This window comes from Symphalangus syndactylus, chromosome 14 (genome assembly GCF_028878055.3).
Source record: "Symphalangus syndactylus isolate Jambi chromosome 14, NHGRI_mSymSyn1-v2.1_pri, whole genome shotgun sequence".
Lineage (NCBI taxonomy): Eukaryota > Metazoa > Chordata > Mammalia > Primates > Hylobatidae > Symphalangus > Symphalangus syndactylus.
Genome location: NC_072436.2, coordinates 31,378,762 through 31,403,056, shown reverse-complemented (window position 1 = coordinate 31,403,056; position 24,295 = coordinate 31,378,762). Strand labels below are relative to the sequence as shown.

Sequence of the window (24,295 nt, the reverse complement as noted above, 5' to 3'; positions counted from 1 at the left end):
AAAGTACATTTTTTTTTATTTCTTTTTTTTGAGACGGAGTCTCGCTGTGTCACCCAGGCTGGAGTGCAGTGGCACCATCTCAGCTCACTGCAAGCTCCGCCTCCTGGGTTCACGCCATTCTCCTGCCTCAGCCTCCCAGGTAGCTGGGACTACAGGTGCCCGCCACCACGCCCAGCTAATTTTTTGTATTTTTAGTAGAGACGGGGTTTCACTGTGTTAGCCAAGCTGGTCTTGAACTCCTGACGTCGTCATCCACCCGCCTCGGCCTCCCAAAGTGCTGGGATTACAGGCATGAGCCACCATGCCTGGCCCAAAGTACATTTTTTATAATAAAGTATTCATTAGAAATATGCACATGCCATAGTAGCAGATTGGCAGTGATAAGAAAACTGAGGAATAATGTAAGCAAACTCTGTTAACATCAAAGCTTTTCCCAGAAGGACAACCCTAATGCACCTCCAACTTACCTCCCCTCACTTGTCCCTGCTGTCTTGACTCTTCCAAAATTGTATGTGTGAAGGGGCAACATGTTGGGCTATCCCATGGGATCAATTACCATGCAACTCTGCCTGCATTGGAAGACTGCAGTCAAAGTCTTATGCCAGATGTCAGAACAACATTATCTCCTAGGATAATATGGGAAGAAACCAGCTGAAAGATACCTAAAGCTAGAACCTACGAAGGCTCTACACCACCTGCTGTACCAATTACAAAATCAAACTTTAAGAGCTCTGCTAAGTGCTCAGGCCTGTGATACACATAGACTTTCCATTCTAAGTGTTTAAAATCTAATAGGAGAGAAAACACGCTATTCAGAAAGTTTTATTTTTTTGGACCCAATTCCACTAACAAGGGTGGGCAATCACTTAACATTTCTGCCCCTTTAGCTTCTCAATTACAAAACTAGGGAATCAATGATATCTGGGTTTTTATTTCAGGTTAAAATTTGTGAATGTTCCAATAATGCATCTCAAAATTTAATGAATTACCTGTGGCTAATGGTTAAATGCAGATTTGATTCCATGGGTCTGGGGAGAGGCCTGAGAATCTACATTTCTAACAAGCTCCAAGGTTTCTGGTCTCAGGCCTACACTTTTGAGTGGCCAAACTCTATTCTAATAGAGTAAAAATGTCTATTTACATTTTTTTTTTTGAGACGTGGTAGCTGGGCATGGTGGTGGGCACCTGTAATCCCAGCTACTTGGGTGGCTGAGGCAGGAGAATCACTTGAACCCGGGAGGCGGAGGTTGCAGTGACCCAAGATCATGCCACTGCGCTCCAGCCTGGGTGACAGTGCAACACTCCGTCTCACACACACAAAAAAATAAATAAATAAATAGAGAAACACAGAAGTGACAAAAATTAAATGAACAAACTCTATAGAGTTTACATGATCTCATTTAATTCCCCAAGTATCCTCTGAGCTAGCCATCCTTAGCCCTATTTCACTGACCAAGAAGTGACTTCTATAGGGTTATACCGATTAAAAAGTGGCAAAGCAGAAATCCCAACAAGATCTTTTTACTCTTCGTCTCCAAGATGTTTAATGTCCCTTTCAGTTTTAAAATACTATCATTAGAAATTATTGCCACACTCATATAAAGTGAACAGGACCACGAGATTGATAAAGGTAAGCTGCTAATGGAGTTCAGAAGAAGAAAAAGGGATTGCTTTATAGAGGGCGGGGGCCTCGGAGTCAGTTAAGAAATCATAGAGGAGATTTGCCATCAACTTTGAAGGATAGTTAAAATGAAGGTAAGCAAAGATGGAGAAAATATAAAAAAATAGGTAAGCGTAACATGGCATAATCAGAGCACCAGTATATTCTCTACACCAGTATAGAGAAAACCTGTGGAGAGGGAGGACAGGCCTCACGAACTGGCATTTCTTTCTTTTTTTTCTCTCTCTCTTTTTTTCCTTTTTTCCTTTTTTTTGAGACGGAGTCTCGCTCTGTTGTCCAGGCTGGAATGCAGTGGCGTGATCTCAGCTCACTGCAACCTCCACCTCCCAGGTTCAAGCAATTCTCCTGCCTCAGCCTCCTGAGTAGCTGGGATTACAGGCACCCACCACCACGCCTGGCTAATTTTTGTAGTTTTAGTAGAGAGAGGGTATCACGGGTTTCACCATGTTGGCCAGGCTGGCCTCAAGCTCCTGACCTCAGATGATCTGCCCACCTCGGCCTACCAAAGTGCTGGGATTACAGGCATGAGCCACCATGCCCGGGAGAACTTGTATTTCTATTTATTATTATTAATTCACTTATTATTTCTTTTATTATTTATTCTCATCATTTACGTCATTCATAGAGCATGGCAGTTAGTTTCTTATTGCTATCCACGTTACAATGTTGCTTTAAGAGTTGGATAAAGTTTGATAAGTAGAATGACCTCAATTTCTAATTTGTGTCTCCTAAGTGGATCTCCTGAGAGCAGCCTTGGGGCCCTCACCCTCAGCCTCTCCATGCACCTTTTGAGGCATTCTGTAAAATGCCAGCTGTATGGTATGTGCCCACAGAAACAATAAAGTTAATTCTCTATTTTTGAAATTGTGACTCCCACTCTCCCCCAATTCTTCTAAAGGTTTCCTTTTAAAGAAAAGCCATGGTTCGCTGCCACTGAAAATTAAAGACAACAGCATAAAGATCAAGGTCCAGGCTGGTGCTAGCGATGACAGAACATTAAAATAATCACTCAAATTTCCTTCCTTGAACATTGACAAAGACTGCTAATGGAAAGCCAATCCCCAGAATGCAGATTCATTTCAGACTTTCTGCACTTGCATCTCTTTGTTCACAAATTATTTTGACTAAAATGAACAAATTGGAAGTGTTGAGATAAAACAGGAGAAATAATGACATACCAAAAAAAAATTGTATGTGACTCCCCCAGTCCACGTCACAACATAGAGTACCATGAAAAACAGGAGGGCTCATTAGGCAAAGGCTAATTTACAAGGTTGAAGAGAGAAGGAATTAATCGACTCTTCCCTCCGTTAAGCTATACTTCCGGCCTCTCTAACTACAACGAATTTGCTCCGTGAGCTTATCTCTTCTACCTCCCCTTAGTTCCAGATTATGTTTGGCCATCAGATTCATAACTCATATAACCCAGACTTCCTTCCCATTTGCTGAATCCACATTTTCAAGATTCTTATCTTTTCTTACCCCAAACTGGAGGTCTGGCCTCAATACCCAATCACATGTTGGCATGATGGCTTGGGATGGTATTCTTGATGCCCAACTGTTAGTACTAGACTTGCAGCTATAGCAGTTCAGCTAGATGAGCTCAGGTTCCTTCCCCTGACAAACATGGAAAATGTCAAGGGTGTTTTCAAAGCATATAAAGCATCTCTTATCCAATATACAACATTGAAGAAGAAGTTTGCCAACAGAAATCTATGGTCACCCGGGAAGAAGAGATTGATCCAGTACACGCAATAGCTACATTGTAACCTGGTGAATCAGATATTTTCAAAAGACAGGTAAAGGCATATGAGAGAATAAGCAGGAGGAAAGAAAAAACTTTAGGTGAGCTTTTCTTTTTTTTTTCCTTTTTTAGTTCATTGGACACTTAGAGGCATGAAATTAAAACTCATGAAAAACAGCCATATCGACTTGCTGTGGTGACTCAAAAGTTGTCGTTTCTCGACTCAACTATGCTGAAACACTCGATTCATGTTGTTCTTATTTAACCTAATTTGCATTGATTTAATCAGTGCTGGTATGCTTTAAATACATAATAAATTGGGATTCTGCAACTTAGATGACTTAGAATAGCTAAATTTCAATAAAGCTCATTTCAATCTGTTAATGTATACGGTTCTGCCAAGGGGTTTAAAACTGTAGAAAAGATGCAAACTTGCCACATTAGAGGTGGGAAAGGCTTAAAGATACCATATAGATGAAATGATTTGCAGGATAATAATGCAAAAAGCAATATATATAAAATATATATTTATATATAATATATATATAATTTATTTATTTTAATTACAGCCTAGGAGCATCTTCTAAGTTTTGAGTAGCACACTTAGAAGAAAACTCACATATAAATCAGTGAATTTAATTTTATTCCCTTTCTTTCTTGCCAACACTCAACTCTTCTGCCTCTCTGCACCAGCTCTACAAATCAAGTGACATCCAAAGTGGGACCTCTTCTTGCCCATTTGGCAGCCTCTGTCACCACTTTGCCAAGCAGCCAGCATTAGGAGGATTTTTTTTTTTTTTTTCCTAGCAGCCCTAGGGATTGGGTGGTGTGTACTCACAGTACTCACTGAATGGCTGGCCGCTGTTTAACCCTGCCTGCGCCTACTGAACACCCCTCCCCCACCTCCCAACCCTTTAGAGTTTATGGCTCCATCAGCTGGCCTGCTGTCAGGAATAATTGTCTTGGCAAGAGGTGAAACCACTTGATGGTGAATTTGTTTGTCTGTCTGTTAAAGTGTTCCGCAGCACCTTGGAGGTGCCAGGATGAAACCTGCAAATGCCTGATCCAGACTTAGGTAGGCAGCAAGAGTGACAGAGAGGCAATCATCAAGAATGGCAAATTAAGAAAGAAAGAGAGAGAGAGAGAGAGAGAAAGAAAGAAAGAAAGAAAGAAAGAAAGAAAGAAAGAAAGAAGAGAGAGAAAGAAAGAAAAATAAAAGAAAGAAACAAAGAAAGAAGGAAAGAAAACCATCTGTGCCAGTTGCAAGCTGTATGACCTTGGATAAACCATGATGTCTCTTGGCCTCAGTTTAGTCACGTGCAAAATTAAGGGGGTTGATTTTCTAATGTCTCTTCTAACTCCTAAGACAGCATGTGATGTCTAGGACATTTCAGATTTGTGTTCCTTCCAATTAAATGATACATCTCAGAGATGAATGACCAGGGCAGAGCTCAGATGAATACAAAATGGAATGATTCATGCCCCTGTTCATATGACTTTTCCTGAAAAGTACCACCAGTCTTTGGTGACTTTGATTCCATTGGTTGGTCTCTTCAGCTTAGATGCTAAGGACCAATCCAGTTACTTGTCCAGTCCATCTACCCTGGCTCTGGTAATCTACCCTCATTCCTATCAAAGTAAGTGCCACTTCATATAATGCCTACTGATTTTGACTTCCTTAGAGGCAGAAACGATAGGAATTCAAAGAGTGGAGCTGGAGACTCACATTTGACTCCCCCTACCATCTCCCTGGGCATCTTTGTCAAGAAGGAAGGCTTGCCCACACTCACTTCCCGCAGGCTTTCTCAGCCATCTTGGAGGATTCTGTTTAAACAGATGACCAACTGACCCTCCCCAGGGCAGACCCTCTCCAGACCAGTAGGCACAAGGGGTGTGTGTGGGGAGGTGGGGGGAGAGCTCATTGTAAGGACTCCTATCTATAAATGATTGTGAATAGAAATAATGAGGCAAAGGCTTCTCGTCATACTCAGAGGAAAAAGTGGCACAATTTAGTGCAGTCTCAAAGCTTAATTAGGATGTGTGTATGGAGACGGGTAGGCTTCATTATGACTTAAACTACCACATCCCTACACATTCACACTCTCCTGGAGTGGGGTGCACTGCAGGGCCCAGTAATCACCATGAACAGCACAAGTCAGGGTTAGCCCTCCCCATGTCAAACAGTACAATCGTTCTTTAATCCACCCTGTACCCCATATGTATCTGTGGAGCCTGATGAAGCCCCGGAGGGATCTCAGTCAAGTCTCCCTGTACACAGACATACCTTTTTGCCACACTGGATCTCACACCACCGGGACTGGGATGGCTTCCCAAACTAGGTGGGTTTGGAAAGCATTTCCCCTTTCCACCTCAAAAAAGGGCTGGCTGACTGCAGAATTCCAGTACCCGCAAGAGTGGGGGGGAACCCCAAGTCTTAGCCAAGCCCCAAATCATTGCCTTCCTGCGTCTTCTCTCAAGTTGCTTTTCTAAAGCAAAGGTCCAAATGTTGATTTCTCTACAGATTCCTACGTATCTCTTACACGTAGACAGTTTTAAAGGGGAAAAGAATATATCCCCAAAAGGGAAGGGGGAGAGCACAGAATATTTCAGTTTCCCACTTGGAAATATCTTGTCGTGGATGATGCTACCCCTACCTCCACCTCCCTCTCCGTTCCTTTTTTTTTTTTTTTTTTTGAAATATGGACAAAAAAGCTGAAAGTGTTTTCCGTTTCATCAAAAAACATATATTACTTTAGTGGTTCGGTAAAATGTTGGTTTTATGCCCACCCCTTTTAAATCTGCCCATGTCTGAGGTGCTCGGGGAAGACGCACAATCCGTGAGCAGCTTACGACACTCAGTGAGCAGTAGGTGCCTGTGCAAGCTCGCGCCGCACATTGCCTGGTGGAGGGAAGGAGCCCGGGCGCCGCTCGCCGCTCCCCGCGCCGCCGCCCGCACCTCCCCACCGCCCGCCGCCCGCCGCCTGCCGCCCGCAAAGCATGAGTGAGCCCGCTCTCTGCAGCTGGCCGGGGCGCGAATGGCAGGCTGTCTCCGCGGAGTAAAAGGTGGCGCCGGTCAGTGGTCGTTTCCAATGACGGACATTAACCAGACTGTCAAATCCTGGGGAGTCGCGAGCCCCGAGTTTGGAGTTTTTTTCCCCCACAACGTCACAGTCCGAACTGCAGAGGGAAAGGAAGGCGGCAGGAAGGCGAAGCTCGGGCTCCGGCACGTAGTTGGGAAACTTGCGGGTCCTAGAAGTCGCCTCCCCGCCTCGCCGGCCGCCCTTGCAGCCCCGAGCCGAGCAGCAAAGTGAGACATTGTGCGCCTGCCAGATCCGCCGGCCGCGGACCGGGGCTGCCTCGGAAACACAGAGGGGTCTTCTCTCGCCCTGCATATAATTAGCCTGCACACAAAGGGAGCAGCTGAATGGAGGTTGTCACTCTCTGGAAAAGGGTGGGTAAGACACTTTTTAATTAAATTCTTTCCCGAAGATTTTTTTTTTCCTCCCTTTTCTTTGCTGCAGCATCTAACATGGACCAAATCACCATCTCTTTGATCTTTCCGTGGCTGTGAACTTTCTATGCTGCCCAGCTTTCTGCATGCTTAGAGGTGAACGTGTGGTTTTTGGGGAGGGGGGTCCTTCTTTATTTCTATGTATTTATTTGATTTTTTGCCCTTTTCTCCCCCTCCCCCGCTTCCCCTCCCTCGGAATAAAATATGATGTAGATTTCTGACCGAGCGCTTCCAATGGACATTCTCCAGTCTCTCTGGAAAGATTCTCGCTAATGGATTTCCTGCTGCTCGGTCTCTGTCTATACTGGCTGCTGAGGAGGCCCTCGGGGGTGGTCTTGTGTCTGCTGGGGGCCTGCTTTCAGATGCTGCCCGCCGCCCCCAGCGGGTGCCCGCAGCTGTGCCGGTGCGAGGGGCGGCTGCTGTACTGCGAGGCGCTCAACCTCACCGAGGCGCCCCACAACCTGTCCGGCCTGCTGGGCTTGTCCCTGCGCTACAACAGCCTCTCGGAGCTGCGCGCCGGCCAGTTCACGGGGTTAATGCAGCTCACGTGGCTCTATCTGGATCACAATCACATCTGCTCGGTGCAGGGGGACGCCTTTCAGAAACTGCGCCGAGTTAAGGAACTCACGCTGAGTTCCAACCAGATCACCCAACTGCCCAACACCACCTTCCGGCCCATGCCCAACCTGCGCAGCGTGGACCTCTCGTACAACAAGCTGCAGGCGCTCGCGCCCGACCTCTTCCACGGGCTGCGGAAGCTCACCACGCTGCATATGCGGGCCAACGCCATCCAGTTTGTGCCCGTGCGCATCTTCCAGGACTGCCGCAGCCTCAAGTTTCTCGACATCGGATACAATCAGCTCAAGAGTCTGGCGCGCAACTCTTTCGCCGGCTTGTTTAAGCTCACCGAGCTGCACCTCGAGCACAACGACTTGGTGAAGGTGAACTTCGCCCACTTCCCGCGCCTCATCTCCCTGCACTCGCTCTGCCTGCGGAGGAACAAGGTGGCCATTGTGGTCAGCTCGCTTGACTGGGTTTGGAATCTGGAGAAAATGGACTTGTCGGGCAACGAGATCGAGTACATGGAGCCCCATGTGTTCGAGACCGTGCCGCACCTGCAGTCCCTGCAGCTGGACTCCAACCGCCTCACCTACATCGAGCCCCGGATCCTCAACTCTTGGAAGTCCCTGACAAGCATCACCCTGGCCGGGAACCTGTGGGACTGCGGGCGCAACGTGTGTGCCCTAGCCTCGTGGCTCAGCAACTTCCAGGGGCGCTACGATGGCAACTTGCAGTGCGCCAGCCCGGAGTACGCACAGGGCGAGGACGTCCTGGACGCCGTGTACGCCTTCCACCTGTGCGAGGATGGGGCCGAGCCCACCAGCGGCCACCTGCTCTCGGCCGTCACCAACCGCAGTGATCTGGGGCCCCCTGCCAGCTCGGCCACCACGCTTGCGGACGGCGGGGAGGGGCAGCACGACGGCACATTCGAGCCTGCCACCGTGGCTCTTCCAGGCGGCGAGCACGCCGAGAACGCCGTGCAGATTCACAAGGTGGTCACGGGCACCATGGCCCTCATCTTCTCCTTCCTCATCGTGGTCCTGGTGCTCTACGTATCCTGGAAGTGTTTCCCAGCCAGCCTCAGGCAGCTCAGACAGTGCTTTGTCACGCAGCGCAGGAAGCAAAAGCAGAAACAGACCATGCATCAGATGGCTGCCATGTCTGCCCAGGAATACTACGTTGATTACAAACCGAACCACATTGAGGGAGCCCTGGTGATCATCAACGAGTATGGCTCGTGTACCTGCCACCAGCAGCCCGCGAGGGAATGCGAGGTGTGATTGTCCCAGTGGCTCTCAACCCATGCGCTACCAAATACGCCTGGGCAGCCGGGACGGGCCGGCGGGCACCAGGCTGGGGTCTCCTTGTCTGTGCTCTGATATGCTCCTTGACTGAAACTTTAAGGGGATCTCTCCCAGAGACTTGACATTTTAGCTTTATTGTGTCTTAAAAACAAAAACGAATTAAAACACAACAAAAAACCCACCCCACAACCTTCAGGACAGTCTATCTTAAATTTCATATGAGAACTCCTTCCTCCCTTTGAAGATCTGTCCATATTCAGGAATCTGAGAGTGTAAAAAAGGTACCAATCATTGATTTTTTTTTTTTTTTGTAAACTAAAATGTTTAAAATAAAATAGCATTTACAGTTTTTACAGACTGGTGTAACCTAAATGAATTGTTAACTGTGTTACAAGAAAAGCAACAGTTAAAATTTCCTTGGTGGGTGGGGAGGGGAGTTGTCCAGGGGCCAGAAGGAAAATCCAGGAGCAACGTAGTCAGATTCAATTTGAAATTTTAAAGAAGGGCAAAGAAAGCTTATCAGATTAATGATTTGTGTTAATTTACTCCACATGTGTAAGGACTAGAAAAAGAAAAACAGCAAGACCCTTTCTATTACTGGGGCAGGGACAGTGCAATCTAACCACCTTCAGGCAACTGAGAGGTGGACTGAGGACTGGGCACCCTTACTCAGCCTTTAAAGCAGAGAGCATTGCAAATGATTTTTAAAAGGCAATGCCAGACAGTTTCTCCTAGGAACATGAAACATTTTTGCACTTAATGTAACCATCTTTCAAATCAACTCAAAATCTCATCCCCAAATGCCACCTGTTCTTAATTCTCCTGAGTCTGTGATTCACCAGACTTCATAGCATTTGTGCCCTTCTTGTACCCCCTGTTAAAGGGAACCCCTCAGCTCACTGCTCTCTTTGGTCTGGCTGAGGGGAAGGAGGCAGAATCCCGATGTTCAGGGCTGAAAGCTGTGCTTCTGGAGCACATTGCTAAGACTGCAGCAAGCTTAGGCTCCCAGTGACAGCACATTCCTAGTTTCTATGGGGAATGAGGAGAAAAACCTACCTCAGGATGAATGCCTGCAGGGTAATGACTTGTAGCAAGAGACTTTAGGGGCAGAGGTGACAGAGCAATGATGGGGTGGGGAGAGTGGGAGAAGATAATCATTTGATCCTGTGTTTGCATATTTCTGAGATGGGAATAATTTGTTAACCTAGGACAGAAAAGCTGCCTCTTCTCAGATTGCCCTTTTGTGTAATGCTTGCTTTCCCTATTTCTTTTTTCTGTGTTGAGATTGATGATTGCTCCTTCTCACCCCTCATAGGTTTCCAGGTCCATCATTGAGATTTCAGTTTCTATTGAACTAAAGTGAGGAGGTGGTGGTAGTGGCAGTTGGTGGGTGCGGAGAAGGGAAGGGGAAGGCTGTGTGCATTGGACGGAGGGCTCCTTCATCAGATGACAATTTAAGCAAATGTATGATTGAAATAAACTGTCATGGATGACAGATGCTGAACCAATGTAGCCCACGTCCGTAAGTCTTTCTCTTCCCTAACTGACACTAAAGAGTTGCATCTTTCTGTTTTTATTTTTCCTTTTTTTGAGAGACAGAAGTCCAAATAGCAGGAAGAGGGATGGGGGGATGGGGAACCACACACTACCATCCCCCAAAATGCAAATGTCTCCAGCTACCAATCTTAGGAGGCAAAACCAGCTTTTTGAAATGCAGAATGGTATCACCAGAAGGTTTCCTTAAGCTAAGGGTTGGTGGTAGGTTTCTCTTCTACCTATGGAGAAACCAGTATGCCTAAAAATAGTATTTCTAAGAGTCTCTTTCAAGAAAAATATTTTGCAAATGTCTTTCAAGATGTTAAGCCCTGGGAGACAGCTTCTTACACACACACACACACACACAAACACCCCAACACCCCAGCTCATTTTTCCTGGCCAGGAAACTTCATCTTGCTTTATTTATAATTAAAACGTGGCATTATGACACACATCATGCACACAACACCCATTCAGACTGTTAGCGTTCTAGAAGAGAGGTGCTTTGTTTGATAACTTTGAGGAGGGGGTTTTGAATTTAAGCATAATCATTTGTGTTTGCCTTTCTAAATAGCATACCACTCTGAGAGCAGGGGTAGCAGGAAAAAGATTCTCTCAGGGATGTGCCTTACTTAAAACCCCACTAAAGCGACCTCCTCTAGAAGACGGCATACCTTTTTTAGAAAAAAAAGATTGTAGCAACTGAAGGAGGGCTCCTTGGATTCTGTGAACTTAACCATCTCATAGGAAGGCTACAGGAATCCAGTGCCCAAAGCTGCTCTGGCTTGGTGCATTAAAGAGCTGTGTGGGTGTGCTTATAGGGAAAGCTTTCAGAAGCAAAACCTTTCTGGCAAGCATCAGAACCACAAGTCCCCTCCTACCCTCTAGAAATCTGAATATTGGAAACTGTAGGTTATCTCCTATCCCCAAGACATTTTTATCTTTCACTCTTCTTGTTTCAAGGTGGCCATAAGAAAGAGAGAGAATAATCGTGCTTTGTTTTATGCTACTCCCCCCACCCTGCCCATGATTAAACATCATGTATGTAGAAGATCTTAAGTCCATACACATTTCATGAAGAACCACTGGAAAGAGGAATCTGCAATCTGGGAGCTTAAGAGCAAATGATGACCATAGAAAGCTATGTTCTTACTTTATGTGTGTCTGTATGTTTCCACGTTGTGTGTCTTTGTAGGCAAGCAAATGTTGTCTACACAAACAGGAATTTAGCTCACATCATTTCATGCCCGTGTGCCTCTAGCTCTGGAGATTGGTGGGGGGAGGTGGGGGAAAACGGCAGGAATAAGGGAAAGTGGTAGTTTTAACTAAGGTTTTGTAACACTTGAAATCTTTTCTTTCTCAAACTAATTAATCTTTAAGCTTCAAGAAACTTGCTCTGACCCCTCTAAGCAAACTCCTAAGCATTTAAAAGAGAATCTAATTTTTAAAGGTGTAGCACCTGTTTTTTATTCTTCCCACAGAGGGTGCTAATCTCATTATCCTGTGCTATCTGAAAAGAACTTAAGGCCACAATTCACGTCTGGTCCTGGGCATTGTGATGGATTGACCCTCCATTTGCAGTACCTTCCCAGCTGATTAAAGTTCAGCAGTGGCATTGAGGTTTTTCGAATATTTATACAGAAAAAATGTCTTTTCACATGACAAATGACACGCTCACACCAGTCTTAGCCCTAGTAGTTTTTTAGGTTGGACCAGAGGAAGCAGGTTAAATGAGATCTGTCCTTTGCTGCACTCAGAAAAAAAATAGGCAGTCCCTGATGCTCAGATCTTAGCCTTGATATTAATAGTTGAGACCACCTACCCACAATGCAGCCCATACTCCCAAGACTACAAAGTTGCCGTCGCAAAGAAAAGGTTATTCCAGTAAAGGGAAATAGTTTTCTCAACCATTTAAAAATATTCTTCTGAACTCATCAAAGTATGAGTTCCCTACCTTTTCTCTCTGCCTTCAAGAAGGCAGACATTTGGTATGATTTAGCATCAACAACACATTTATGAGTAAGTGTAAGTAATCAGAGGGGCAAATGCCACTTGTTATTCCTCCCAAGTTTTCCAAGCAAGTACACACAGATCTCTGGCAGGATTAGGGGCCACTTGTGTTTCCAGTTTATTTTAGTCGGCTTGTCAGCAAGTTTGATGCCTAGTCTATCTGACATGGCCCAGTAGAACAGGGCATTGAGGGATCACATGAGATGGTAGAAGGAACATCATCACACAACCCTCTCACAGAGAAAATTATCAAATAACCAGAAATTATATCTGTTTTGGAGCAAGAGTGTCATAATGTTTCAGGGTAGTCAAAATAAACATAAATTATCTCCTCTAGATGAGTGGTGATGTTGGCTGATTTGGGTCTGCCATTGACAGAATGTCAAATAAAAAGGAATTAGCTAGCATCTGACCATTAAATGCGCTTCTGAAATATGTTTTGAGATAGGTTTAGAATGTCAAAAAAAAAAAGGAATTAGCTAGAATATGAACATTAAATGCGCTCCTGAAATATATACACACACTCCTACCTCTCAATCTATCTCTGTATATATAACAGCACACACACAAACATGCACACACATATGTGTGTGTGTATATATATATATATATATATATACACACAGGCAGGTGACCATTATGTAACTACCTTCTAGCACTAATTACCCTAATACTTTCTTCTTCATAATCAAACTTTTATTCAATACTTTCTTCTTCATAATCAAACTTTTATTCAGGAAAAGATCTGATAAAATCAGTGACAGTTAAGATATAAAGGACTGATATGGCTGATGGTATTTTCAGGCATTAGTTAATGAGTAGGTAGATGCTTTGCAGGCTGGGGAACTTCTGGGCTCCTTATGCCACAGCAGAGTGTAACCTGCTGTCTAGTGGGAAGAGCCAGCAAATGGGAATATATTTTTTGAGAGTATTTTCCACCTCAGGGTTAAGAAACATATTTTTCCATTAAATAATGCTCTACTCTGATTTTTTTTTTCTTTTCTGGGATTCAGGAGGCCAAATTCTTACTTCTGATTGGGCACCATCTCCTGGTCTTGCTCAACTGGACACAATTTCTGAAGACCTTTGCTTTTTTAACTGAAAGTGAAGGGCCTGGCAATTGCATTCTTACGGTTTAGACAAAGATATAAATGAGATGGAGAAATACAATTTACTGAGCGGTCACTGGTATGGTGCCTTTATCAAGATCACAATAAGTGAGGGAGGTGCTAGCAACCTTATCTTCACATGAAGAACCTGAGGCTTACGGAGGTCAGGTACATTGTGCAAAGTCACCCAGCTAGTTATTGGAAGCACTATGATGTGCTAATTGACTTGGTGGCCTTTTCACTACACCCTGTTTCTTTATTCCTTGAATGGTTGCCCCTCCACTCCTATACCTAACAAAGATCCTAGAACTAGACTGGGAACAGGATACATGCTCAACACATTCTTGTTGAATGCCATGGGCACAATGCTCAAATCTAGGAATTCTGGCCATGACTTGTTTGCTCTGGTCACTCGTAATTGGGCAATGCAGGACTCTGCCAATAGAGGAGACTTCTCCAGGGTTCCAGGAGAAGAAATGGTCAGTACATTCAGTCCAACCCCTTAAAATAGGATTTTAGACTCAGAGTAAAGTATAGGCATCCATATGTTATTGTTAGGGATTCATCTGCATTTCTTCCTTAGTGATTAAATGGATCATGTGTCTATGGTAGTGGTTCTCAACCAGGGGCAAATTTGCCACCCAGTGGACATTTACTTGTTTGTGTCTGGAGACATTTTAAATTTTTATGAATGGGTGAGATGGTGTTACTGGTATCCCGTGGGTAGATGTCTGGATACTGTGAAACATCCTACAAGCAAGGGACATCCCCCACATCGAATAATTATTTGACCTAAAATGTCAAGAGTGCTGAAGTTGAAAAACCCTGCTCCACAACAGAAAGTAATGGTGCTATCTAAAGCATCATGCTGTGCTTCAGCTTTGCATGGAGTGGTCTTACTTCTGAGTTAGCTTTAGATTTACCTAGACTTATTCCCTTTAGGTCTTTCTCTTGCCAGGTAACTGGAAATCTAAATTAAAAGCCCTTAGGTTCGTTGATAATCAGCAAAAGGGCCTTTAACACATGCTTCTCAAAGAACATATGGCAAAACTTAAATTAACTAGGACAAAACTAGTCAGAACCCTCAATTGACCCACTTTTTCTTTAGCAATACCTCATTTAGGAAACAGGAAAAAAAAATCAACTTAACAGTGGAGATTTAATTAACAAGAAGGAAAATGAGAAACTTGATATTCCTTCCAGGAGGGGTTCTGCAGTCTGAACAAATCCAATTCACCAGCCTGTGCCTTCTTCCCCAACCAAGACTGTAATGTATGTGAGGTGGTGATGAACCTCTATTTTAAAAATCAGTGTGCTAAAAAATAAATGCTTGAGGTGATAGATACCTCATTTTCCATGATGCAATTATTACACATTGCATGCCTCTATCAAAATATCTCATGTACCCCATAAATTTATGCATGTACTATGTACTTGCAATAATTTTAAAAAACTAAAAAAAAAAATAAGCTAGAAAAAAATCAATGTGCTCAGTCTGGTGAGTCGGGTGGACATATTTAGGGAAATGATCTCAGTCCTTAGAAACAGGATAGTCTAGAGATACAAGAATTGCAAACTGAAATCCATCTGGGGACAGACAGGCAACACAGATGAGTGAGGTTCATGGGCAGATGAAATTATAAGGAACTAGAGAATTCACTTAAAAGAATATAATTCACATTTGGTTCTGGTTAATCATAACATTTCTGCAGGGTAGGTCAAGTAAGTGCTCTGGAAGAAATAGGGTCTAGAAATCAGGAGTCATCATCTTTAGACACAGTAACTGTCATTTACATGCCTGGGATCATCTGTTCATCATCTTACTGCAATTGGTCTCTGTGTCTACTTTTAGAAGGATTCTTCTAGGTATTCCCTAAGAACCTTTCCAGTTTGGGGCTTCTATTTTGCCATTTTTTCCCCACAATAAAACTTGAAACAAAAGTTGTTTTCAACAGAGTGTCACTTAACCAGAAAATTAAAATTCCCCTGAATTCCTATTCCTCCAGACATTCTGATTCATCAGGCTTGCCTGAATATGAATGAGCAGATATAGGTTAAAAAAAATTCACTGGGAGTCAGGGGCTTCAGAGAGGTAGGTGGACATGGTGGAAAACAGAGGAGAAGATGAGAAAGCTCAGGCATGTGTGGGTGGGAGAATCAGTTTTTTAGAATGTGCAGGAAGAGTTGAAAGGGAATCCTAGAGAGGACACACACACTCACCTGCACATGAGACGTGAGACACAGGGATGTGCTGTGAAGTAGCCCCCTACCCACAAAAAAAAAAAAAAATTTGTTCAGTCAGGACTCTCAAAATGACATACTACATTGTAAGTGGCCACAATGGATATTAGGAATTGAGAGACCTTTCTCGTAAAATGGGGTATGGGATGGGAGGGAAAGAGAGAGAACGAGAGATTGAGAAGAAAAAAGGCAAGGTGGGGGAAGGAGATGAGAGAAGAGAGAACAAAACAAAACAAAGAAAAAAGAAAAAGAGAGGAAGAGGAGAGAGTTTCAAGATCTGTGTTTTATGCCACTCAAGTTATCATAAGTAGCTGTGATTACACTGACTCCTCAATCCTTTTCAATCATTTCTTTACTCTGGTCCACCAGGTTAGCTATTTGTCTGTTCTCGGTGTAATGTTGCAAAGTTATTTTCCCTCATGTTAGGAGAAGAAAGAATTCATTCTCTAGGTGCATCTTATTTCTCTATTGCTCAGCTAGGAGAGTGCTTGTCAACCCTGGCTGCACACTGGAACCTCTTGGGAGCCTCAATAAATACTGACTCCTTGACCCCACCCTCAAGAGATTGTGAGTTACCTGGTCTGGGGTGTGGCCTTGGTGAGGAGAATTATTATTATTTTTAAGCTTCCCAGGTGATTCCAAAGTTCAGCCAAAGCTGAGAAGCACTGAGCTAGAGGGTCGCCTACTCACAGCATGGACAGCTCAGCAATCTACAAGATCCAAAAATCTGACTGCAGCTCTTTAAAAATACATGGTTGGCTGGTGCCTGGGCTCCATGGGGTCAGGGCTCCATGGGGTCAGGTTACCTGGGCTCCATGGCAGGGAGAAGGGAGTCACCTTCCCACCTCCCTGCCATTGACTCCATCTGGCAGCACTGATAGAAGAAAGACGTGCAAGTATCGGTGTACTTAGAATTAGTCTCTGAGCACTCTGTAGTTTACAAAGTGCTGTTTAGAATTATTCTTATATTTGTTTTTATTCTCCCAATAATTTCACAAGGCAGACATAACCTTGTCCCATTTTTAAGACAAGAAGACTCAAATCTGAAAAGGTTCAGTAGCTTGCCCAAGGTCATTGTTACTGCTGGGCTGGCACTGAGAAATGTCTCTTCTAAATTCTGGGTCCTTCGCCCTCTACCACCTTCCTTTCCTTCTCTGACTGGTTGTGTCATTATGAGGTAAAGCTAGTCCTGCTCAAAATATACAAATCAATAACTCCTTTAGGAGGATTCCTGGAAAACCCATTGCACACAGGCTCCTACACCTCCTCCAACTGAAGTCCTGCAGTTACAAAGTTTGACATCATAGTTTCACCACTGTCCTTCTGTGTCTCCACCCCAATCCCAAGCCTGACACTCTTTTCTTTGCCATAGGAGACTCCATGACACCCAGGAGACAGCCAAATAGGCATCAATTCTTTCCAAATACCCCTAACACCAAAATATTCCCTTTCCACTCAGTCCACTGCATCCACAGATTTGCTACCAGTTCTTCCAAGAATGTAAACACTAAATCCTAGTAGGACACTGATCGGTAGAGTGGTGATAATTCTACTCCAGGGATTTTTGCAACTTAAACAAAGGTCTTTGGGGGAAATAACCAAAGGAAATCACTCTGATGCTGGAATTTCAGGCACTTAAACAGACGGGTAGCATACATTTGGCAGGGATGTCCGACCTTGTTCCCCTTAAATGAAATAACACAAGTGAATGCTCACTTACAGGAGCAGATTAGTCAACAGTTTATGGGGCTTAAAGTAAAGCCAGGATAAAGATTGGAACTTCTGTCATATTTTACTTCCTTAAACCAAAGTCCTGTTTAAAAATCACATATTTTTAGGTGTTCACCATCAGTATATTTATCCTCAGTGAAGAACCCTCAATATTGCAAACCATGTGTAGCAGGGCTGTCTATCTCAGAGATACTGTAGGCAGCCTTCAGTAAAAGTGAGATGGCTCAGCAGCACGCAGAGCTGGATTAGTCTGCCACAGAAAGGTCTGGGAAAGCCAAGTTACACACAATTAATGGAACAATGCAACAATCTGTCTTCAGCTGGCCAAGGCAATTCTGTCATTTGTCCCTCAGCTGCAGAACAACCACTCACTCTGTTATTTTGCCTCACTGTCTCTGTTCCATAGTGATTGCATTTATGGTGAAAATCTATATTTCCCTGCAACTGAGACTGTGTTTCTTTTATTTTTTTAAATTTTTATTCTAAAAATAATGGGACTTCTCAGAAAGTAGCAGCACTGCTTTGCTGTCTGGGCCATTTTTTTATTTGAGTGTTTCACATTGATCTTTTTTGCATATTACTTCAAAAATCATAAAGGTACAAAAAAAAAGAGCAAACATGCTGTAGGAAAGAAAAGGAGAAACTACATTATAACTGAAATGCCACTAAAGATAACACATCACTCAGATGCTTTTAACTTCTGATTATATTGTTCAACTCATTCAATCAAAGTAGCACAACATTTCTTGTTCACAGCTTAAGTCAACATTTGTGGAGTGAACAATAGAACCATTTAACTTATAAATGATTGCATCTGTGAAGGTGAGGCATTCTCAAGAGGACTGTGCTGGCATAAGCCTATCAGACTCACCATGAGAGTATGCAGAAGAGGCCTCCACTTCTTTCTGATCCATTTATGAAATGTGACCTCCACCTATAGGTGTGTTAATCATATATTTTACTTGCTAGGTGCCTGGCAACCTGCTAAATCCTTAAGATTTTCTCATTTAAGCCCTGCAAAAAGCCTTCATCCCTCCTTGTTCAGAGTAGTATTAGCATCCTCCCTTTACAAACAGGTAAACTGAGTTTGGGGGGGTCAACAACTTGCCCAAGGTCACTTACCATGGTAGGATGTGTCAAGGGAGACACATTCCTTGGGTTCAAATTCTGGCTGAGTGACTTTGGCAAGGCATTTAACCTTTCTGATCCTCAGTTCCTTCATCTATAAAATGGACATAGAGTTGTTATGAGAATTAAGCCCATTGTTATTGAGAATGAAAGAGTTATTCCTTATAAAGTGCTTAGAATGGTGTCTGGGATATGGCAAGTACTAGATAAGTGTTTTCTAAATAAAAGATAAACAGAACAAGGTCACATAGCCAGGAAGGGGTTGAACCAGGGTGTAACCAGGATTGTCATCCTGCAAAGCTAGGCTGTCACCATTTTCTTCTGTGATAGGATGAGACTCAAAAACCTGAATTCCTGAAAGCACTGGTCCTAAAAGAGGGATATGGAGGCAGTGAAGTCTGGAGTTGCAAAGACTACACATGGCTTCATTCCCAGCTTTCTAACCGGCCAGGCCTTAGCCCATACACCACTCACTGACTTTGTCCTGGTTCTTTAGTGGCTTGCCTTTACCACTGTGGTCTGGCAGTCCTGGTGAACCTGATCCTGGAATACACATGGCCACGTGCACACACATTCGTGCACACATATCTTCCAGTGTTCATAGGAGCTGAAGGCTAGTGGCCAGCTACATGGGCCTTCTGGTGATGTGGCAAAACTCATTTCCACATCTGAGCTGTTTGCTATCTGTAGTCAATTCCTGGAGGTGAAAAGCTGCTACCCAGCTTGCAACTGTTATCCAACTCCCAAACTTTTATTTAATATTGGCCATATTAAATCATACTGGCCCCCGGGACACTAAGCATACATCTTCAGCTGAAGCAGATTTGCTGTTGTTTACTTAAAGAAGCTTTTTTGTGTGTGTACTCATAGCCATAGTTGGATGCTGCTCAAGGAAATTTAACAAATGATGAAGTACACATCGGAGGTTGACCCTTTCTTCTGGCAGAGGAAGTCTTGTATCAAGAGGCAAACTCCATGTCCCAGCTTTGACACTAATTTGCTCCTGGCCCTTGAGCAAGTCGGTTCCACCTGTCCAGGCCTTTCTTTCTTATGTCTGTAGTGGTGAATTCTGAATTTCCTTCTAGTTCTCCAATTTATTAGGTAGGGTATGAAGTTAAGGAGGAGAAAATAAAGGTAAGAGTAACTTTCCATGCATTCCCCTTTGCTATCACTTATCAACAGGCAAAGCGATGAACTTCCCCCAAGGGAAAGACTACAGTTGTCTTTAGAGATCTACTAAATCCCACAAGGAAAAACTATGTTTGGTCAGAGGGAACATTGTCTTTTGCAACTAGGGAATTGAGATAACAAAAGTTGAACGTGTTTCAAGCCACATCTTGTTCTTTGGGATTCACTCACAGAATGATTAAAGCATGCTGTGTCCCAGCTTTGGACAGAAATATTGGCAATGCTTTGGCCATAGTGAAACCTCAATACTTGAATCTATACTAGCAGGGAGTGCTAGAGCTGTTGGGAAATTGAGGACATCGTCAGTTTAGTGTTTTATGTCATTGCTGGTTTGTTTTATTGTTTGTTTGTTTTCTACTCTCCCTTCATTTTTTCTTTCCCTCCCTCCATCCTTCCTTCCTTTTCTTTTTACTGAATTCATAGTTATGAGCTACACCAGGCATTCACAACAAGAGCAAAATGGCACTGAGGGAGCAAACATTGTTTCTTATGTGGGTGAAATAAATTGTACTGATTTTTGGGGTAAAGCACAGATATACATATAGTACATAAAAAGATATACAACATATCTGTGGTATTAAGATTTCAGGGAGGGGGAGTAATTAGGAAAAAAATGTCTAAATAGTATTTTCAAGGGGGGCGGTGGGAGAATGAAAAAACTGAGCTAGATAATGATTACCATGTGGGAGAAAAAAAACAGCAAAAAGTAAAAGCATCACGGGAACCTCACCAACCTCACCATGGTGAGGTTCCCATGATGCTTTTACTTTTTGCTGTTTTTTTCTTACCCATGGTAATCACTGGGGAAGAAATGAGAAGGTCAAGGAAGTTTGGGTACTTCAGTATTCAAAACCAGGACTGAGACTATTTGGACAGGTTCATGTGAGGGACTTTGTCTTATCAGCTCCTTCTGCACTCAACACAACCCAGAGTTGTCTTTATTTGGAGGCTTCATGATGTACTAAAAAACTATCTGGCATGGAATTAATTAGACAGAGCTTCTGCCATTTGCTGGCTTAGATAAATCAGCACTTTTCTGGACCTCAATTCCCTTGTCTATAAAATTCAGAAAACAATCCTTGCTCAGCCTGCTTCACAAGGATCTGGTAAGGATCAAATGAGATCACGTGAGTGACAGAACTTCAAAAACTGTGAGGTCCTACGCAAAGATTTAAGGCAGTGGGAGGAGAGTGATGAGGATGCGAGCTCTGTGGTTGGCCCCTCACACACAGTGACTTTTGAGGGCCGTATCCTTCAAACTCTCCTCCATAGGGATTTAAATTCCTGCTCTTGGTCACTGCTGTGAATTAAGTCCTTCATTACTCCATCATCCGTAGCAGGGAGCAGGGAGGCAAGTACACTGTTGCCTTCTTATTAGGAAGAAGTCCCTCCTGTCAGTTGACTTTTTTCCCTACCATATAACACAGTCTGACCCCAGTGGGCTAAGTGGCCTTAGGCAGTCACTAGTGTGACTCTGTGAACCTGGGTGTCCACACCTGTAAAATGGTCATATCAGTGGCTGCCTTGCTGGTTTTTAGGAAGATTATCAGAGAGTAGGTGCGTTGAGTTGGCCAAATTGCTGGCCAATAGTACATTCTCAATCAGCATTAGTCCCACCCCTGCCCCATCACCACAGTACAGTGACATGTTATATTTATAAAAACAGCCTCAGGGGAAATGTGGATGGCATTAGGAGCAATTGGTTCCTAGAAGCAGAAGCTAAGAATAGGATTTAAGAGGTTTATTTAATGAGAATACTAAATCGGTTATATAAAAATTAAAGAGGAGAGAACCGGGGTAGAGATTAGTAGGGCAAGTAATATTGCAGAATAATTAGCAAACAGGATGAAGAATAGCACCCTCTCTGTTAGTCAATGGCAACTGGAATGTTAAGAGGGAAGTTACAAAGATCCCTTAGCCACTACAGATGCTTTGACACTTGCCTCAGGTGACTGCATTTTATTTATTTATTTATTTTAATATGATGGTTCTTCCCAGTTCTGTCAACAGATTCAGTCCCCAGTCCTCCTTCTCTGAGCAGACCTCTCATCCGCAGCATATACCTGCTAGATCTTCTAAGAGCTTAAATGGAGACTTCTGGAAGAAGGTGGGAAAGAAGTCATCTCGGCTTAATTAACCATTTATCGCATCATATTACTCCCATCTTAAAAGTGCACGCGTTGTTTTTCTGAACCCTCACACAAAGGCTACTACTGTGGTCCCATATCTGTCAGCCCATGAGAAACAGTGTTCTTGGACCTCACAGCCAAGCAGCACTGAACTGCAGCAAAATCCAGCAACACATTCAGCAGCAAGCAGCCTGCTGAGCTCCACTGGTTTATCCAGGGCCACCAACCCCAAAGAACTGGGATGAAAGCAGATGTGAGAGAGGAAAAGGATCTGTTTTTGTTTTATTTTCTACCAGGCCCAGCTCTTTGTGGGGGGAATAAAAAAGAAGAAAAATCGAGCTCCAAGCTGGTGCCCTGCCAAGCTTCCTCCCCTCCCTTCCTAGTCCAAGCACTCCACCGTCTGTGCAGACTGCATAACAGCAATTTCTGGAAACAGGCTGAAGAATCTGGGCCAGTCCAGAGGCAGTGGATTCCTGGTTTGTGTGTGGTGGGGTTTTTAGGAATTTTATTTTTCACCTTAATTCTTTCAACAACTGCCAGCTGTTTGAAGCACATCTGTAATAAACAGCTTCTGTTTGTAAAATGAGACTGAAGGTATCCTCTCCAGAGAAATTCCTGAATCTTCTCCGGAGTTCAATCCTTCACTGACAGTTTGGCTCAAAAAGTACGAGTGTGGTAAATATTAAAGAATGTTAATACAAATGTAATGAAACATCTAGGGATCTTTTTTTTCTCCCCCCAAATTCTGCTTTGCTCACTACTAAAGTTAATCTTGACAGAAAATTTACTTCTCTGATCCACATCATTTCCCAAAGCAATTTTCTAACAACAAACATAAATTTCTGGCGATCGCTTGGAGGTTTTCAATCCCTGTGTTAAGGAGACCATGGGGTTTCAACTGTTTGCCTCACTTTCGGTGAATGTCCCTCACTTGGAATGCTATCACCAGAAGACCCTGGGCAGCAACTAAGGACAAAGGCCCAAAAATGGGTTTTGAGGTGTCAACAAAAATAGGGTTGGTAGCGGGGAGATGATTTGAGTATCAAGATCAAATCTTGAAAAGGCAATTATGTCATTAACTAAGGAGGTAATTGCCTAAGCCCACATGTACTCGCAAATAAGATGAAGCACTAAGTAAATGCAATGTCTTTACCTGGTGCTGAACTTTGAGCTGGTTAATGCAGATTACATTCATACACTATCGAAGGTGTGAGTTAAGCACATATCATGAGATGACACCTGTGCTCATCCCTTTGTCATGTTTGTCAGCCTTTAGGGCTCTAGGGAATGAAAAATGACTGGACTTTGGAATACAATACACTTCAATATGAGCCCCAGTTCTACCGAACAACAGCTGTGTGATGCAGAGCAAATGACTCAATCCCTATTAATCTAGAGATGGCTTAAAAATTCGACTTTCAAGGTGTTGGGAGGTTTAGTACTAATATATGCAAAACATTTTGCACATGTTGAGCACACAGTGAGTGTTCAGTAAGTGTGATTACTATCATCAGTATCGTCACCATCAGTGTCATCGTCATCATCATTACTTTTGGTACCAAGCATATCTATTACCAATGGAGTCCATTTTGACTATACACAGTGAATCTCCTTTACAATGTTATTTGCGATGGAATGAAATTCAGTCTATGGACCTCACTAGACGAATCATATAAAGTAGTATATGTGACAGCAGTTTATAAGTTTTAAAGTCTGATGAAAACATAAGGTATCACGAGAGGGGGGAAGATGGTAGTCTTCCTGACGTACCCAAAATAACCAAAAGATGCTTAAGTCATTTCTATCATTCTTTTTATTTCTATGCCTTCCCTGTCCTCTCCTTTTCTTTCTACTCAGTAAAATTTTCATGATGACACAACATCCATCTCAAGTTGTAAAGACAGCTATGTGGCTTTTCTTGACGCCCTCAGCTCACCATGGTCCGCCCTCTTACCATCAGAAGGTGTTAGAACAGTCATTGTCCTTAGCAATCAACTCTGGACTGTTCAGGACATCTCTTTTCATTGCTCATATCATTAATTTACTTATGTACCCATGTCTATATATTTTGTGTCCCGTTATATACTATTTATGGTCAGGGGACAACTAATTTGTATCAGTTCAATTCAGTTAGTTTCTAGGGACTGAAGATGAATCACAAAGAAGAAAACATAGCCCTCCTCTCAAAGGATTTACATACTAATACAATGGGTACAACGTCCACATGTATAATGACAACCAAAGGTGGAACAGGATGAATACTATAACACAGGTGTAGCAAAGTCTTCCAATGATACAGCAAAAGGAAAGTGTTTCCTCAATTCAGGGAATGTGTGAGAAGTTTCGTAGGGCTTGATGAAGAAGGTGGACTATACACTGTGTCTAGTTAGTGGGTGGGATTTGACATGCAGAGCGGAAGAAA

General features: G+C 43.3%; 2 protein-coding genes across 14 annotated transcripts in view; one reads left to right on the top strand and one right to left on the bottom strand.

The window, feature by feature from the left end:
* Positions 1 to 24,295, bottom strand: part of CTNNA2 (catenin alpha 2) — a 1,423,217-nt gene that overhangs the window by 341,512 nt on the left and 1,057,410 nt on the right. The window contains exon 1 of one of the 12 annotated variants that reach the window (XM_063616609.1): positions 5,710 to 5,791. The exons of the other annotated variants lie outside the window; for them this stretch is intronic. The gene's annotated coding sequence lies outside the window, so the exon portion shown is untranslated. Of the gene's footprint in view, positions 1 to 5,709; positions 5,792 to 24,295 lie in introns of those variants that run through there. 12 annotated transcript variants of the gene reach the window in all.
* On the top strand, positions 6,252 to 22,579 carry LRRTM1 (leucine rich repeat transmembrane neuronal 1). 2 transcript variants are annotated; one of them, XM_055240969.2, is made up of 2 exons: positions 6,252 to 6,876; positions 7,150 to 9,150. In XM_055240969.2, the coding sequence occupies exon 2, from the start codon at positions 7,209 to 7,211 to the stop codon at positions 8,775 to 8,777; it is 1,569 nt and encodes a 522-aa protein (XP_055096944.1). In that variant the 5' UTR covers positions 6,252 to 6,876; positions 7,150 to 7,208; the 3' UTR covers positions 8,778 to 9,150. The 2 variants fall into 2 exon arrangements, 1 of the variants encoding a protein (XP_055096944.1); XR_008650663.2 differs by lacking the exon at positions 6,252 to 6,876 and adding an exon at positions 21,743 to 22,579 and having other exon boundaries at positions 7,194 to 9,082.